At 40.6% G+C, this 18,890-nt stretch overlaps 1 protein-coding gene across 1 annotated transcript in view; it reads left to right on the forward strand.

Annotated features, from left to right (window-relative positions):
* The first annotated feature begins 359 nt into the window (after positions 1–359).
* Positions 360–18,890, forward strand: part of LOC135250334 (vertebrate ancient opsin-like) — a 31,666-nt gene continuing 13,135 nt past the window's right edge. The window contains exon 1 of the mRNA XM_064326535.1: positions 360–1,616. Coding sequence (XP_064182605.1) covers positions 1,247–1,616 — 370 coding nt within the window. The 5' untranslated portion in view covers positions 360–1,246. The remainder of the gene's footprint in view (positions 1,617–18,890) is intronic.

Consider the following 18,890-nt stretch of genomic DNA (forward strand, 5'->3'; position numbering starts at 1 on the left):
TAATTAACTCAACTGGCAAACGTGGCCCTGGCTTTAATTGGTAGGTTACACGGAAAGGTTCGAATGCTGATTAATACTAATATGGCACTTTATTTGAGGACAGATAGTTATCCCTCCTCCCTATTTACGATGTGTGTGTGTGTGTGTGTGTGCGCGCGCGCGCGAGTGCAGGCCTTTATGATATTTTCATGCACATATCACTCTATGTTGATATGCGGTGGGTATTCTCTCAGCCCCAAACGCACTACTGTCAGTGTGTACCCTTTTCTTATTCATGCTGACGTAACCCAGTTACGCAGCAGTCACCATAAATACGCTAGAGTTTAGCTCTCTATCATTACTCTACTGGAAAGCCAGAAAGCGCCGAATGCGCCTTCAGTCACATCTAAACGAGAGCACTGCTGTGCGGTGGCTGAAGTAAGAGTAGATAACCGTGAGACACAGGTGGACAGATTTTTCACCGCTGTGCGCCAGCAATATTGAATTGCGTAGTGAAGATCAGGTATTATTCGTAAATTCCGTTTAGCAGTTCGATACTCCGTTAGGTATGCTATTAGATTACATTGTCGTCATTGGAAATTCTGAACTCTAGAAAGTAAAGACACTAAGCACGTGTCATAATTGCGATTCAGGAATATTGGGACCTGTTTTCACATCTCATTAAAATACCTGTTTTAAATGCAAAGAAGGAAAATTGGCTAAATTACAGTTGCATGCTTCCAGATCCACGTGACGGATGCAGTTATGATGGATACAGACTATCATCGAAACTCTTCCTTATTGTTTGCTTTTTGTTGGTATCATCTCTTACAATGGGACTTAATGGCTCAGAACTTTCTCGGTGTCTGTTAAAATATAAGGCTTTATTTTACATTTAAATGTAAGCCCTAATCAAACATAGTTGCCTATTCCAGGGATTTTTCATCTGCTTAACTCTAAAACAGGTGATCATAAAAGGCAAGTGCTTGAACAGGAACATACAATTTACACATCTGTAACGTTCGGAATGGGAAGCTATTCAGTGCCTTACTGTAAACCTGTTTATTTAGTTAAGTACTTACAGTGGGCAGGCGCACTTCAGTCTTAGTTAAGAATGACCTCGTTGTGTGATGAATTTAAAGATACACATGCCCGATATTTTCAGGTGGAAAACTTTCGGGAAGGCTACATGTTTTATCTCTGCTTTTCAAACGAACAGGAACAGATGAAGTAATGAGATTTTAATACGGGGGTTCTGCCGCCAAAGATGTTTTCGGAAGTGGCCGATTTCAACTATAGCTCCAACGCCAGCGAGGAGTATCCTTATGCCGTACTGGACCAGGAATGGACTGACGCACCGGTGGGGAAACTATCCCGGACGGGGTTCAATGTGATGTCTGTGTTTTTGGGATCTATTATGATATTTGGTTTTCTGAACAACCTCGTCGTTCTCATCTTGTTCTGCAAGTTCAAGACATTGCGAACCCCGGTGAACATGCTACTTCTCAACATTAGTGTGAGCGATATGCTGGTCTGTCTCTTTGGTACCACGCTCAGCTTCGCCTCAAGTGTTCGGGGAAGATGGTTAGTCGGGCAAGGTGGTTGCATGTGGTACGGCTTCATCAACTCCTGCTTTGGTGAGTGTTTAATGAAAATTAAGAAATAGTTTGTTATAGCAGTCATAGCCGAATGAAAAGGGTCTTCGACAGCGCGGCAGGTACAATACTACTAGAGTGAGCCACTTAGGCTAACTCACACTGTTTCCTCACCTGTCTTTATTTTGCATTCAGGAATTGTATTGCGCTGTATTCCTTTACTTTGAGGGCATAACTTCAGCCAATGCCACGCGCTTTGCAACGATTACCTCTGCGTAAATTAAACGCACATTTATTTCGGTACCTCGAATTGACAACATGCACAGTAAAACATAGTTAAAATCCGGTATTTGGTTTAAATTGGTCAAATGACAGCTCGTATCGTTCTGCATCTGCAAGGTATTTCCATGAGGAAATCAACGAAGTTTTCACCTTTGAATTCCAGATGAGCTCCAGTGGCGTGATGGCAGTGCCTTTACGAAAAAATCACGTGTTAAAACACCACGTTTTCTGAAACCATATGAACACCAAACATGTGAAGAGTAGTCTACAAATGTGAACTATAAAAACAACCCCACTTATTACTGTAAGTGATAATGTGAGTTGAAGAAGATAATCTATGCTATTTCAAGTCACTATTTTCGTTTTCTCATGTGGAAATTGTTGTCCACATTTTAAAAAGTCAGTGACGTGAAAATCTGAAGACACAGTGTGACCTATTTTCTTTTCACATGTGGAAATGTTCATTCACGTGAAAAAAACCAATCACATGCGGAAATGTCTAGTTCACGTGTCACGTTTTCTTTTGGTTAAAGTCACATAAAAAATTGATTTTCACATGTGAAAAGGCAAATTTCATATGTGATTTTTTTTAAAGGGTGGAGTTCACCATAGGCATCAGGACTTTCTCAAAAACAAGACCAGGTTAAAACCTAGTATATGGCTGACCAATGCTGTAACTTCATAACTCGGCTGACCAATGGTGTAACTTCATCACTCACTCAGTCACTCAGTCACAGACATTCGCATTTGTAGGGCTGGTATCGCTGTTGCGGTCTAGCCCAAAAATAAGAGCCTTCTGGCCACGGAGCCATGTTACTGTATTGATCAGTGCATGTTGACATTTCATAGTAATTACAATTGTCTGAGCTGAAACTGTAGCAACGTAAGACACATGCTGAAGTGGGCATGGCTACTTAAGGTATCTCTTGTAAGCGTGGGGGGGGGGGGGGGGGGTTAAGATGAAGGATCTCTTTCAATTCATGAATCTCTGAGCTTGGTGAGAGGGTCAACCCCAACCCTGAGAAGATTGTGCTGAAATCTAAAAGCAGGATGAAATCTTTGGTCCTAATAAGTCAAGTGATGGGGATGGGGGGCACATGGTAGAGCAGAACCAGATTAAAGTGGATTTGGAGAGTGAGCTCTGCAAGCCTGAGTGAGTCAAAAAGATGTGGTGGTGGTGGTGGGGGTGGGGGCGGGGGGGAGTCATGTGAAAGGGATGAAGTGGGTTTAAGGTTGGGATGGCTGCGGATTGGGATCCGCTCCACCTGCCCAACCCACAAGCTCTGCGCCTGGTGACCCTTGAATATTGTTAGCTGCTTTGGTGGTAGAGCTCCCTCAAAGGAAAGGGCACTGTGACTAAAACTCCAAACAGGTGTCCCTCAGACAAAGGTGTCAACAGAGCCTCTGCTAGTCTCAATCTCCATCAGTACCGTTTTTATAGAGGTCAAGAATCCCATGACCACAGTAGCACAATAGCAATATACAGTATCCGCTTATAACGAGGTCATTCTCCATATCCTGAGAAAGCATGCATGAATTACATAGTGTGTCGGTTTCCAGCAACAGTAATTTATGTTATAATGAGGTTCACTGCAGAGAGAAGTGAGCCGGTAATCCTCTTCCTTCCTCTACAATTTTGATCATGTTTGCAGGATATGTTCAGTTAAAGGGGAATCGAAAAATGAAGGGCGACACATTCATTAGAAGGACAATATCAGTCATGAGACGCAGGGGCGTGTGTTTACAATGAGTCTAATGTGGAGTTTGATGTTGAATGGGCTTCTATTGGATGGGGGGGTACACGGGTATATCGAAATATCTAAATATTGAAGCAAGCAATCTAAAAACTGTCTGGGGTGCATACAAAAGCCCGGGTAGGTGTGAAAATGACCCCCAAAGTGTTATAAAGTGAAATTCCCCTTTAAATTCAATTTTATTTGTGTGCTCTTTTTCACAGAGAAACTGTCAAATACACATTTCCAGATGCATTACTTTAGGCTGCCCAGTCATCCTCTTTTGTCCCTGACACTTCTTATTTTTGTGACTGAAAATATTCATCCAGGCGGGATTTGTTTCGCTTGTCCCATAGACTGTATATAAACAAACAAATAGCCTAGTATTTTGTGCATGAGGTGATCGTCAGCATAGTCACTAATCAATCAGTAAAGAAAAGAAGTAATGAAACCAAATGAACACAAATTAGTATGAATAATATTTTCATGAATAATATTTGGGGTATTTTAATAAAGAAGGGAGAGTGGAGAAGCTGCCCTTCTTAAGACGATGGAGATGGAGATGGTATCACAGTACAGGGAATGTTATGGCAGGGAATCCAACCCCTGCTGCCCTGATTAATTTATGTGTTAGGAGTTGAGCACTCTACAGGCTGCACCGCACAGTTCCCCCTCTGGCATTTTTTAATGGTTATCCATGATTTGCAGGCAGCACTTGATGTTTTATTTTATTTATTGTTGTTTGTAGGGGATGCAGAGGCACTTTATGTTTATCTCTGTGAAATGGTAGATGGTGTTATTGGTTATTTATGTATTTACATAATGTTGCTCTTGTCTTTCTCCTCCACATATGTGAGCTTAATATTCTGAGCACAATTCTGAGTACAATTATTCTGAGCCAGAGATATGAATTCTATTGTGTTTCACTCCATTATACAAATAATTTACTGAAGACAAATGTGGTGGATTCATACTCTGTATGGCTTAGGAAATGTCCAGGTAGTGTGGTGGTTGCTTGAGCAACCACCGTTGAGCTTTTAATACATTCCCAATGCCATTCATATTGCAGAGATGGCTTGGTACTGTGGAAAATGGATTTTCTCTGGAATGCACTGATGTTTATGTTTACCTGTAGAATTGTAATGCCATGGCAGGGGAGGGGCTTCAGTGTAGAGTTTATTCTTGCAATGGCTGTGATCATCAAGTGAATTCAGGAGAGATTGTGTGGGTTTGAAGACTCAGACCAATTAACAGATTTTAAAAAAAGTTAATTTTCATTTTACATTAAAAATAAAAATGTGGGTGAATGGCCTCAAATCTAGCTTGGGGCCTTCATAATGTTTACCAAAAGAATGTGTTTAAACTTGAAAAACTGAACACTTTTCAAATATTGAAAAGCAGCCATGCTAGCCATAGCCTTAGCACAACATTTTAACCCATGTGTGAAAGTTCATCTGTCCTGGCACTGACTGAAAAAGGCTTTGGACAAGTGTGGATGCATTCTGTCAAACACACCAAAACCTTCCTTTAAATTACGCTGGAATTCAAGCTTGCTTGAAAAAAAAAAACAAACAAAAAAATGTTGTTTTACAAAGGCTGAGTGACGACGATAATCGTTCGGTAATGTGTTTCATTGTGCAACTAAGCCTTGACATTAAAACCACCAACCTTGGCACACGTTCCATGTAATTACATTATGAATCTGTGACTAAATGGGCAGCATGGGGTTTGAATCAGTGCCAAGCTGGGCGAGTGTTTTAGAGCTGCGGTTTCTCAACCCACCTTGAGTGCCATTTTCACCGTCCTGCATATACATGGATTTCATTAATCACCTTGGGTCATGGTTTATTTATTTATCAGTTATTTAGTATTACAGAAGCCTTCTGGGTAAACACCTTGAAATATTAGTTTGCCTCGTTGTATGGTCTAACATCTGAATGTACCCTAAATATAAATGGACATTTTCTGAAGTGCAGTTATGTTTTGCAGTTAATTAAAACAAGGAGCACTTTTCATGGCAGTGTCATGACTCACCAGAAAAATTAGTCCCCCAGTTTTGCAAGTTTCTATGGTCATTCTTTAATATTTGTTTCCTCTGATATTCTTTGAAGGTGGTTAGGTTCTGTGTTTGTCTGGGGCCCACCATTAATGCTGTCCATTAGAGTTATTCACTGTTTGGTCTGGCCAGACAGTTCACAAACACTGGGGAAACATCAGGATGGTATCTGATGATTAAAAAAAAAAACATTGTTATATCACCACAACCTTACACAGTCTTACTACAGTTCTGTAAATGTGACAGTTTGTGTTAGAAGGGAAAAGCACTGTGATCCCTTTGGGAGTAATGTCATAAACAATACATAATCACGTGCTTAACATCTGAGGCCCCATGCTGTTAAGCAATGAAAAGCTTGGCTGTTAGAGATTCAGCTAGAGGGATTATACTATGGGTACCCAACTACCACCTACAAAGGGTCATGTGTATGCTGGGCAGCCGATTGGTCAAACCAGTCCTCCTTGTCTTATTGGTCCAATTAGAAATCAGTTGTGTTTATTTCTACATGAGGCTTCCCCAGAATGCATTTCTTGAGTGCAGTTGTAATCTGAAAAGTGCAGAGCAGCAGGCTAATGAAGTAATTAAGAGCAATGATTGGTTCATAAAGAACTGCATATGATGCCCTGGAGGACTTTCATTTGATCCCTTATCTTTTTGCCCAGGCATGGTACAAATTAAAACCTGGTGATTTTAATTATTCTATGAATACATAAACAGCTTAGTTAATGTACATGGACACCTAACAATAATAAAATGCTCCAACCAGGCCAACATTTTTATTTTAAATTGTGGCGAGTGCTTTTGTGAACCTGTAATTTCTCTTGTAAAGAAATCACATTTCATGGTCATTTCTTGGGTTTTTACAGTAGCTAGAATTAGAATTTTTAGCTTTATTGGACAGAACAGTGTAGAGAGACAGGAAGAACGGGGGAAGAGAGGGAGAGACGTGCAACAAAGGTCACGTGGTCTGACCCAAACCGCCGACGTCATGGCTCATAATGAGTATGTGGACAGTGCTCTACAGGCTACGCCACGAGACACCCCCTGTTTGCTTTACAAATTTAAGTAGTTTGAACAGGTTCACTTGGGGGCGTAAGGGGGCATTGATTGTCACCATGGTTGCATGCTTTATATATAGAAATTATACAGAATAGAGTGTTGTATTTGGCCACTTCCTGATTTCCTCTATTATTGAATCTTTGTCACGCTGAATGGTTTCCGATCTTTAGACAAAATGTAATATTAGACAGAGAAAAACTGAGTAAACACACAATGCATTGTTAAATAATTATTTCATTTAATTAATGAAAAAGGTTATCAAACACCCATATCACCCATGTGAAGTAATTGCCCCTTTAGTTACTCAATCAACCAATAAATCAAACTTAATTGATTATTAGGTTCAGTTAATTGAACACAGTCAGCCTTGTTGAATCTAAACCTCACTCATCTTAAATCTTAACATCAGAGCGATGTAGTCACCACAAAGTTTCTACAAACACACTTTGCCATGATCAAAGGAAATTCCAGAAGATTAGAAAATAAATGTGTTGAAATATCAGTCTGGAAAGGGTTACAAAGCCATTTCTCAGGCTCTGGGACTCCACCAAATCACAGTGAAATCCATTATCTCAAAATGGAGGACTCTCAGAACAGTGTTGAATCTTCCCAGGAGTGGCTAGCCTGCCAAAATTTCTCCAAGGATGCAGCGACAACTCACCCAGTAAGTCACAAAAGATCCCAGAAGAACATCCAAAGAACAGCAGGCCTCTAGCCTCAGTGTTCATGACTTCATGATAAGAAAGAGACGGGGCAAAAGTGGGATTCATGGGAGAGCAGCAAGGCGGAAACCACTGATATCCAAGAGAAACATCAATGCTCATCTCACATTTGTAAAAAAGCACCTGGATAATCCCCAAGCCTTTTATTCTATGGATAGATGAGTCAGAAGTGGAACTTATTGGATGGCATGGGTCCCATTATGTCTGGCATAATGCAACTACAATGTTTCACAGTAAGAACAACAGTCAAACATGATGGTAGTATGATAGTGTGGAGATGCTTTGCTGCCTCAGGACCTGGATGGCTTGCCATTATTGAAGCATGCATTTTGCTTTGCCCCAGAACATTCTTACGGAGAATGTCCGGTCATCTATCTGTGAGTTGAAGCATAAGCATAATTGGGTTATGTAGCAAGACAATGATCCTAAACATAAAGGCAAGTCCACATCTGATTGGCTGAGAAGAAACAAAATTAAAGTTTCGGAGTGGCCTAGTCAAAGTCCTGCATTCCTCCACAAGAATGTTAAAGGCTAATATCACCGTGTAAGGAAGTATTTGGTTGCTGCTAAAGATGGTACAACCTGTTAATAAGTTTAAGGGGGCAATTTTTCACATGGGTGATTTGGGTGATAACATTTTTCATTAAATGAATTGTGTAAAAAATGTGTCTTCTGTTTACTCAAGTTCCAGTTGTATAATATAGTTGCATCATTTTGTCTAAAGATCAGAAACTGTTCAGTGTGACAAATATGCAATCATAGGGGAAATCAGGAAGGGGCCAAATACTTTTTCACGCACTGTATTTTTCCAGCCTTGTGAATAAGTGCATATGATATACATTTGTGTACAATCACATAAGTAAATGCAGGTTTTTTTCAGAGAAATGTTCTACCAGCTCAAGGTCTGCTCTTATTTGGTAAAGTTAAATCCTGGAGGGTAATCAGTTCTTAGTTAGTGAGCATTTGAAGATCAGAAGCTGGAGTGAAGCTATAAAGATTCTTCACAGTCATGGTACATGTGGACCAAAAACAAAGATAAATCTGATTTAAAAGCTTTGAAGATTAGAACGCTTTATCCAATGAGAGGCACCTGTCTGAGAAAATCTGAGATTAAGTTTCTCAAAGTAATTTGTTTAAAGAACATTGGCCTAATTGCCGAACTCGTGCCTCACCCAGATGGAAAGTTCACTTTCACATGGAATTCATATCTAATGCCAAAGTGTCGTCATGAATGAGTGTAATCGTCATCACACTTTAAAATAGCAAGGAACAACCAAAAAGCCTAACAAGCTCTCAAGCCCTAATCACCTGTGTGGTTTAGGTTCCCCTGTGACCAGCTAGACCTCAGAATTCATTTGGATTCCACTATTACTGTACATTTTATGTTTTTGTATTCACGCCTATACTTGTGTTAAGCCTATATGGATACACTCATGGAAGTTGCTCAAGATTGGAGCATCTTCTAAAAGAAACCTGATGTTAAATTTTGTCACTTTCATGTTATACTAGAGATTTGTGGTCTGTCAACTGACATAGTTAATAAAAAAAACGATCTGACTTGAAAATGGCATTTTTTACAGCCCTGTTTCTGATCTGAGCCTGGTTTACAGGATGGTGTAGGCATTCCATTGATTTGAATTTTAGCTCAAGATGCACCGCATAAAGAAATGTGAAACCTGGCAGGTGACATTGAATAATAATTTTAAAAAAGAAATAGTTTGCATGAGATATGAGTCTCATGCGAATTAATGCTAATCATGCGCAGGAGATATAAATCATGCACATCAGGGCGATCAAGACTTCCTTCAAGCAGATATCACTGACCCCTGCATCCTGGGCTCGGATGCCCTGGCCAGTGCTGGGGTGACCGACAGTATAGCCAAGCGGCTGACCCTGCTCAAGGATCGACGCCTGCCCCAACCCATCTCCAGTGGCCGTGTTGGTGCAGCATGGAGCTCCAGGACAGCTTGCCCAATACAGCTGTGAGGGGCTCAGTCCAAGAGAGTGCAGCCAGCTACGCAGCCTCTTGACTGAGTTCCACTACCTGTTTGCTGCCAAGGGCAACGAGCGCGCCCGTGTCATCAGGTGTGACGTCAATGCAGGCACGGCCCTGCCCATCAAACAGTGGCGATGAGAGCGAACGTTGAGGCAAAAATGAAAGAGATGACGGCAGCCCGAGTTATCTGCCCCTCGGACAGCCCCGGTGCCTCTGATGGCTAAACGCAGTCACTAATAGGGATTCCTACCTTTTCCCTCACACCGACGACACCCTGGGCAGCACCGGGGGTCTGCTTGGTTAAGCTCGCTGGGTCTCTGCAGTGGCTCTGGAGAGGTCCCTCTCACAGCCACAGCAGGCCCTAAGATGGTCGTCACAGCGGGGAGAGGGCATGTGGGTGTTTGATGTCATGCCGTATGGACCAACAGTCCAGAAACCTTTGAGCAGCTAAAGGAGTGGGTCCTGCAAGATGTCCCTGCTGCAGCCTGCGTGGTGTAACTGGAAATCTTGGTGGACGCCTCCAGCTTCATTCAACGTGGCACTAGCCAACCATCGGCTAATGCTGCTACGGATCAGCAAGGCTAACCTTTGGCTCAGCCTTGTCTGTTACAGATGACAGAATTCTCTTCTTAATGACCAGTTGCTGCAACTTTCCTCATTTATTAATACAGCTGTCTCACAGTGAAGTGAGATACTTGAGGCTAGGGCTAATTGGAAAGAATTTGTTACCAAAGTCACTGGGATGATCTGTTATCCCTTACAAGAATGTTTTATTTAAATGTGTTTAATTGAACCTTATCATTGTTCCACAGAGCGCAAAGCTGATTCCCTGACAGGGATATAAGGCATTTTAGCATAATTGTTCACACACTTAGCTTTGAAGACAGAGAACAGGGTCCTCAAATGCTGCCGTGTTAAAAAAAACCCAAAAAAACATGGGGAGTTGTGTTTAGTGGTGCACTAGAGCTGAAAGTACTGTAATGTTGACAGAAAACATACTGACTGCAACTCTGTATTTCATAATATTAGACAGAATGCCTGCAGTTCCTACCGTTGAGCCGTCAGTTGCATTTTAGTCTGCAGGGTTTCGTTCAGTTCCATTTTCAATACTGTCAGTTTGCAAAATGAATTCAATGAATGAATTACAGGAATCCCCATAGACATTTCCATGAGTGTGGTTGTGTTTGACTGCCCACTCAAAGTTGGGGAGAAATTGGGGGCAATATTCACGATTTGTAATCACTTTGGATATAGAATGGCCAGATTGAGCCAGAGCATGCAGTTTGTACAGATCGATGAGCAATCACCTCATGTGCAAAGGAGCCTAGTCAGACAATGTTTAAGGACTAATGATTATTGTGCTTTGCCACTGTATGGGTATTACTGAGATTTGTCAAGGAAGAACTATTGACAACTACCGTCCAAAATATTGATAGGTTGTGTTCAGATATGACCCACCTCCAAGCCGCATAGGACAGTAAAGTTATTCCCTGCATAAAGGGATGTGGTTCTGGTATGGATGTGCGAAGCAACAGTCACTGCTGTCACATATGAACCATCATACCCAAACATGCTTACACATAGATGCATACACATGTACAAATAATCACATCTGTGCTTGCACGTATGTATGGATACACATAAACACACACACACACACACACACACAGAACGCACACAGGCACACACTCACACACACACACACACACACACACACACGGGCACACACACAAACACACACATATGCTACTCATACACCTAGACACATACATACATAAATGCACACATGCAAATCACAGAACATGCTGTGCAATTTGAAAGTTGCTGGATTTAAATCAGTGCCAGGCTATAGGAATGTATAGGCATGAAATATTATATGAATGTGTTTTCAAAGGAGCATGCGGAGAATACGAATCTCCTATTTTTTCTGTAAGGTTCAATCAGCACCAAAGATACACTGCACCATCTTCATTGTGCCTTGTCTGTTCAAACAAACTCACTGTTTTTACCACCCTTTCTACAAGATTCATTGCAGTATGCATTTCATGTAATGTTCAAAAGTCCTGAACTGATGAATTTCCAAGAATATTCCATGTATATCTCACTGATTGTTCTGGAACATGGTTGATTTAATATGTTGTCTAGGGAATGTGTTTTTCGTTTAAGGTATTATTATTTTAGATGACATGCTATATTTTCACTGGAAATGATTGAGCATATAGATTGAGTCAAGAAAGACCGTGAGTCCTTGAATTGCATTGATACATAAAAAGCCAAGACATACCCTAATGGCAGAAGAAATAGAAATGAAAAATGAAACAAGAAGAAAAAAAAGTAGTCTTGAAGAGGAACAAGGGGAATACATAATGACTAATTAGGTAACATTTGCAAGTGTTAGATTTCATTCCACGCAGGGTCCTTTAGCTCTGTAATATTCAGACACATGGGACAAATCCAGAGGAAGGTGGCGTGCACATGATTAATGCAAAGGGTTTGGCTGTCTTCAGGAAAGGGGGGGAGTAAGAATAATGGAAGGCATGTCAGACTATCCATTCCTAATGGTGCTCCTCTACCTCAAGGGTCATGAGGAGGGGAGAAACAGCTCGGCTGTGCTCTGAAAACCCTGCCCTCGTTTCCCCACTCACGTGCTGGTCCAGAGCGATCCAGAGCTAATTTCAGACTCTAATGAACGGTCCACACCTGGGAAGATCACAGAAGTCAGTCGATTCACTCGTCTCTCTCTCTAACTGTACTTCTTCACGGACACGTTTTGCATGATGTATCTCCTGTGGAACAATGTGAATTCTTGGAAAGCAGTGATAATTGAGTCCAGTGATGGGATAGGATGACACACTGTCTGTGGTTGACTTCCAAGCTGAATACTGAAGGACTGGATTCTTGTAGGAATCCATGTTTGATTCTTGTTGCATGTGAGGCTCCAAGATCCTGGACATAATTATGTGTAGCTATCATGTTATTAATAATGGTTTGAGCCATTTACAGTATATTGTTTTATTTTTATGTTTATTTTTTTATAAAGCATCTCCAATTCCCACCCAAATTTTCAATAGCCAATCATCAACAACCACAGCTGCATTCATGCTGCAAACCCCTCTGGCGATTCAGACGTGGTGTCGCCAGCCGCTTCTTGCACTACACAGGCTACAGCTAAGCATGCACAGACAGAATCAAAGGAAGACCTTTCAGTCTCATGGCCAGCTGGTCGACCAGCAGGGGTCGATAGACAGTGATGATCGCGGATCCATAACCGACTAAACCCTCCCATGTCCTGGGTGGGCATGTTGCCCTATGGAGTTACCGACCGCAGTCGGCACCGGCATGTTTAAGATTCATTTCCAGGCCATGCAGCTCATTCATGTGCCACAGCATGGTGCCTTGACTGAACGAGTCAGTCAGCATACCTAAATTAGGCTGGTTTTATATAGGTAGCTCTGCTCACTCCGGGGTTTTCGAAGCCACCCCCTTTCGGGGAAACAGCAGGTCCTTTTTTTTTTTTTTTTTTTTTACAAATGCACAGGTATGGAACAGATGAGAAGCAAATAATTTATATTTCACCAGTAATGCTAAAACATTATCAACTGAGCCAAGACCAAGAGCACTAGGTAATTAAAATGTCTGCTTCTGGCTCTTGGTTCTCAAATTAATTTCCAGCAACACATTTTTATTTTGTTGGAACAAAGAAAAATGTTGAAGCGGCTTTGTTTTTAGCACCACAAAACACAACTTTCCTTAATTGTAAAAGTCCAGAAAGTTTTTCTGCTAGAAAACATTTTAAGGATATTTTTGGAACAAAATTGCAATAACATGTATTCACAACTTTCTATGACCCCAAAATAATAAAGACATGAAGCCAAAATAAAGGCAAAAATGGGGGTTCCATGCAAAAAAGGGCTGTACTTCCTAAACGGATCACCCAATATCGATGCAAATACCCTCAAATTAAAGCCGACAGCCAATACATTATCCTCACATTCATAATTCTATTTCAAACAACAAAAATGGTGTCACTGTCCCAATACTTTCACATTTACCTGCACATCCCAGTGTTTTTGAAAAATGAATTTGAATTAATTTAATCAAAATTTTGATACATTTTTCATTTTTATACTCTTTGAATGCTGAAGAACAAAAACTGTACCAGCTTATAAATGCCAATGCTTTTGGTTATTTGGGTTTTTTAGGTATTGATTAATTACTTCACTTGTTGCTCATTTGTGACTTGAATGGATGTCGCATATGCTCACCATGACTTCATTAATCAAGAGAAATGGCTGATCACAGCTTATGAAGAAACATTAGCATGCTCAAACATGATGTCCAGAAAGAACAAACACCCAAGTAAGAGGAACAAGCACCCCACTATTCTTCAGCAGAACCGCCTATTTGTGCCATTGGCTTGCCTGTGGTCACAGTCTGGGGTGCTGCTGAGCAGACTGAAGGCTCTGTGAAACTGCACCTGTCATACAGCTGTGTCACATGACTTCAATGACACTTTGGTCCACTTGCTGTAAAATCATTAGTGGTTAACCTTACATTTGTCATTCCACATGCACATCTAATTGATTATTAATTTTAAAGTGGCACTATCCACTCATTTCATCAAATTTCCATTATTAATATATGGCAATAATTCCCTTGCATCCATTATTCCGCTTTTGCGCATTTCCATTTTACATAATGGGCTTTCATAACTGGTATTATGTTTGTAAGCAGCTCCCCGTGGAGTTTAAGAGACTGGGCTTCAGACAGTGTAGATCAGCTGTAGATGGACAAGTTCACTCTAGTCTGGGAATGACAAGCCGAGATGGGCTGAATGGTCGGTACATTCTTCTCATGAAATTTCCCTTTGCCCTTATGAATATAGATTACAATTTTAGAAATAACCTTTCACAAATGGGCAGAATTACCTACAAATATCACATCACTGACTCCAGTTCACTTCCACGTGTCTTCTGACTGAATATGTACAGTAAGAATAAACCAGATTTATTTGTAAAACTTGTCAAGTGTCAATGCAGTTAGTTGCCTGTAAAGTATTCACAAACATTCCCGTTGAGATGCTCTTTGTCATCAAAATGAAGTGAACTTTGAGGAGCCTGACATTTGATGTGTGGGATTCTGTTTTTGGTAACTGTCACCTACCCACGGGTCTATCTATGTACTCAAATTTGCTCTATCAATGAAATTCATCTTCTCTTTCCACATAAATCTGACTACCCTCAGCTGCCTTAACTGAAATGCATGATGTTTGATGATAAGAATAGACCAGGAGGCTTTAAATGTTTTCCTGCTGTCTATACAAAGCATGGTTTCCTAGTCTTAAGTGCCATGCTGGACCTGAAATTCAATTCCTAGCATCTAATGAGGCATTTTAGTCTGTCAATTGGACGATATTACACACAACTGCTTTATTTATTTATTGGTTGGTCCTCCGCTGTTCGGGGTTCTCCTGGGGATCTGCGTGCTCGAGGGCTCCCCCGACGTGTTTAGAAAAGCATGTGAGGCAAAACGACAGAGCTGCTTTATATAACCTCCATCAGATGCACTGCCTTTTCTTTACCTGCTTCCTCAATGACTTTTCATCACATTTTGTTTGCCACAAAGATGAGTGATCATGTGATCATCTCTCCATCTCTCCGCCTGTTAGCTTATACAGATTTTTTTATGTATTTATTATTTATGTATTTATTCATTATTTTGTACGTGTGTGTGTATGTGTGTGTTTGTGTTTGGCATGTTCAGAATGATCACATGTATCACGAGTGAAAATAATAAATCTGGTCAATTAGGGTAAGTTTTTAACAAGATCTCTTGCTGTTTTCTTCCTGGAGGACTTGTTTCAAAATTGCTGCACTGTAGTTTTAACTCACTGTAGATCAGTTAGTTCATGTGACGCGGGATGATGATTTCAGCTGAAGGAGGAGGGCGTGCAAAGGGTGTATTTCCACAGAGCCGTGGGGCTCAGTGTCTCAGGTCAGACTTTTACGAGAGACGCCTCATCTCACAGGAGGAAAACTGTCAAAAATCATGATGCGTGCACTTTTTTTTCACAGAATAGGCTAAATTGAAAACAACAGAACTGATTCACCAGGTTCACTGATGTACAATAAGTCTATTACCAATAATTCCCCTATTGGAGAAACAGGAAATACCTTTTTATTGTCCGTCGAAAAACAAACTTGGGTGTTTTGACTTTGGCTTGGACTGAGGGCTGAGCCTTTATTATGTGCATGTGGTTTGGGAATACCCCTTCATGTTCCTTTCAAGGGCAGCCCAAAATGACCCACAGATCATTAACAGGTACTAAAATGAGACAAGGGGCTTTTTCTATAAAAAGCCATGATTGTCATGAATGAAAACATGTTTCTTATGTCCTCTTTTGTTTGTGTGGTACCTGTAGCTCTGCCTGCCTGTGTATTTGTAGGGGGCATGATATGGAAATGATTTGGTCAATATCCATTAACTGATATGACTGTATGACTGCCCATACTGCCATTGTCAATATCTTCAGGTTATACGTTATTTCACAGATTCAAACTGCACCCGCACAAGGTTTCCACATTATTTAAAAAACTAAATCAACATTGCCGTCAACCTGTGAAGGAAAAATGTAACAAATTTAATTTGCATAACAAAATATTTAAACTGAATTACTTTTATTATTAAGCAGCGAGCTACTGAGTCTGTGTATAGCTTTACTTGTGAGCTTGGCTGGCAAAAAAAAAAAAAAAAAAAATTGTACATAAACAGGTTCAGATGACAGTGATTAAATTTCTTTTTGAGATGTTTGACATTTGACTTGATCACTTGATTTACAGAATCAGTGGTGCATGAAATACATCACTGCTCTAGTGCATGTATGTTGTGGCATCAAACCTGCCCATAATATTGACCATAGTGTTAGTTTACCAGCTGATCCCAATAAGTATGTTTAAGCTGTCTTTGGCTGATACCTAAAATGGAGAAAACACTATTAGGCTTGATTGCCTTCTCAGCTGAAGACATAACACCGACTGCTAGGGCTAGATTGTCGAGGAAAGCGTTCCATCACATCCTCGGTAATCAGATGATATCAATCGATCAGCATATAAATCAGGTTCACTCCGAAATTGATTTTAGTGATTCCGACGGTGTTCTTCATCTAATTAAAGAGAAAATTACTCGCTTTGATCTGAAATTCTTCAAAGATGGAACACAGCTTGACTCTTGGAGCTTACTGAGAATGAGTTTTACAGCCTCCAGCTCAGTGTGCGCGTGTGGTGTTAACAGCCTGAAAGAGATAAGATAATCATTGCTGGGAAAGGGGAAGGGGGCTGATGTCTCAATTTCACCTTATTAAAGATTATATGGAGTTTGCGTTCTTTATTGTTGTTACTTAAGGTTCAGCAATTTGATTTTTCACTGCAGTATTCAGCTGCAAAAATGATAAGCGGTGGGGCTTGCTGAGTGGTTCACTATGTAAAGGCTGGTCAGAAGCCCTGCAGGGTAGTCCATGCTACAGGGGAGGGAGGGATTGAGTCTGTAGGATGAGTGCGCAAAAGACATTCTCCACTGACTCTGGCCGTGTTTGTGAGCATGGCATACATGCGCGCAGGCACAAACACACACACACACACACACACACACACGTAACATACATATATGAAGGCTATATATAGCCTGTGTCACCTGTAAAAAACTTGCATCTCTAAAGGACGGAGTGTGGCACAGTGGGTAAGGAACTGCGCTTGTAACCGAAAGGTCGCAGGTTCGATTCCCGGGTAAGGACACTGCCGTTGTACCCTTGAGCAAGGTACTTAACCTGCATTGCTTCAGTATATATCCAGCTGTATAAATGGATACAATGTAAAAGTGCTATGTAAAAAAGTTGTGTAAGTCGCTCTGGATAAGAGCGTCTGCTAAATGCCTGTAATATATATATATATATATAAAGACTAATGGTTTCAATAGAAACTGCTGCTATTTTCCTATAAAGCACTATGCGTTTGCCACCTTGGCCTTTAAACTAGCTTTTTTAGTTGTCGAGTTATGAAACTGACAGTACACAGAGCTTGATGGCTTTCTATATGTGCTACAAAGCCACGATGTCAGAAAACAGGTTCAAAAGGTGTGAAATCTTTCTTGTCTATTTTGAAAGAATGCATTAGTGGCAGAGCTTTAGTCATGCTGTTTATACTGTTGTCTGATATCTAATTCACCATTTGGCCGTTCTCAGCCATAGGAAGCTTCAAAGAGCTTGGCCGCCATTGCCTAGAGATAAGACAGAGCAGGAACTGGGGGGGTTGCCGTTTGAGGCGTGAATGTGTATGTTTGTGTGTGAGTGTGGGTCTGCATGTGTGTGTGTGTGTGTGTGGTGTGCGTGTCAGAGGGGGTGTCAGCCCCCCTGCTCTCTTTCACTGTATAAAATATGCAGCTTTCCTTTAGTCAGCAGTCAGTTTTGGGCAACCTGAGAAGAAGTTTGTAACAGTTAGTTGGAAGTGGGCATTTGAGTCCTGCATCTAGGTCTGGAATTCTACATTTTATCTCTGGTTCTTTTGGAATATTCTGCTGTCTTTTGGTTTTTGAATTTTTGATTATTTTGGGACAAACATGGTGTGTGTGGTTTGGTATGTTATTTCATTCATTTCTTGTGTGACTTCCCACTACACATGCCCACTTAGATTAAATGTAGACATGAGCTGCATGAGGCATTGTATTGTTGCTGGCATAGATCACAAGAAAATCAGTTGATCAAATTTTATATGACAGAGATCCATTATCAATGTAATTGTTGTCCACCGCAGTGCATTGCCCATCGTCGTAGTAACGGTCAGTGAAACAGACTCACCTGATCTCCTGAGCAAGACATTACAGGATGTGAGCAATGCTTATGTGGCAAGGCAAGGCAAGTTTATTTATATAGCACCTTTCAAACACAGCAGTAACGCAAAGTGCTTTACACAGGCATAAAGGACAATAGAACTGCAGTTAAAAATATAAAAACACAATTATTACATAAAATGAGAAAAAAAATAGGAAAGGAATGAGGGCATAAAGGGAGATAAAAACAGAGAAGCTAAAAGCAATACAAAAGCAATTATATAGCGTACTGAAACCAATTTTATCAATGCAGATATCTAAGCACTGGAGTAATATTGTCCACTTTCTTGGTCTTGGTTAGAATTCTAGCAGCAGCATTCTGGATGAGCTTAGTTTTGCCAAGTCTTGTTTTAACATGAAGTCTTTAATTCTTGGTATGTTTTTAAGGTGGCAGCAAGTAATTAGTGATTTAGTAATTATCTTTATGTGGTTATTAAAATTCAAGTCTGAGTTCATAACTAAATCAGGATTTCTGACATGACTTGTAGTCATCAGTGAAAGGGAATCGCGATGAGCACTGGTTTTAGTCTTTCCTGTTTGCCATCAAAAACAATAATTTCAGTTTTATGTTAATTTCACTGGAGGAAA

Source organism: Anguilla rostrata, chromosome 3, assembly GCF_018555375.3.
Source record: "Anguilla rostrata isolate EN2019 chromosome 3, ASM1855537v3, whole genome shotgun sequence".
In the NCBI taxonomy this organism is placed as follows: Eukaryota; Metazoa; Chordata; class Actinopteri; order Anguilliformes; family Anguillidae; genus Anguilla; species Anguilla rostrata.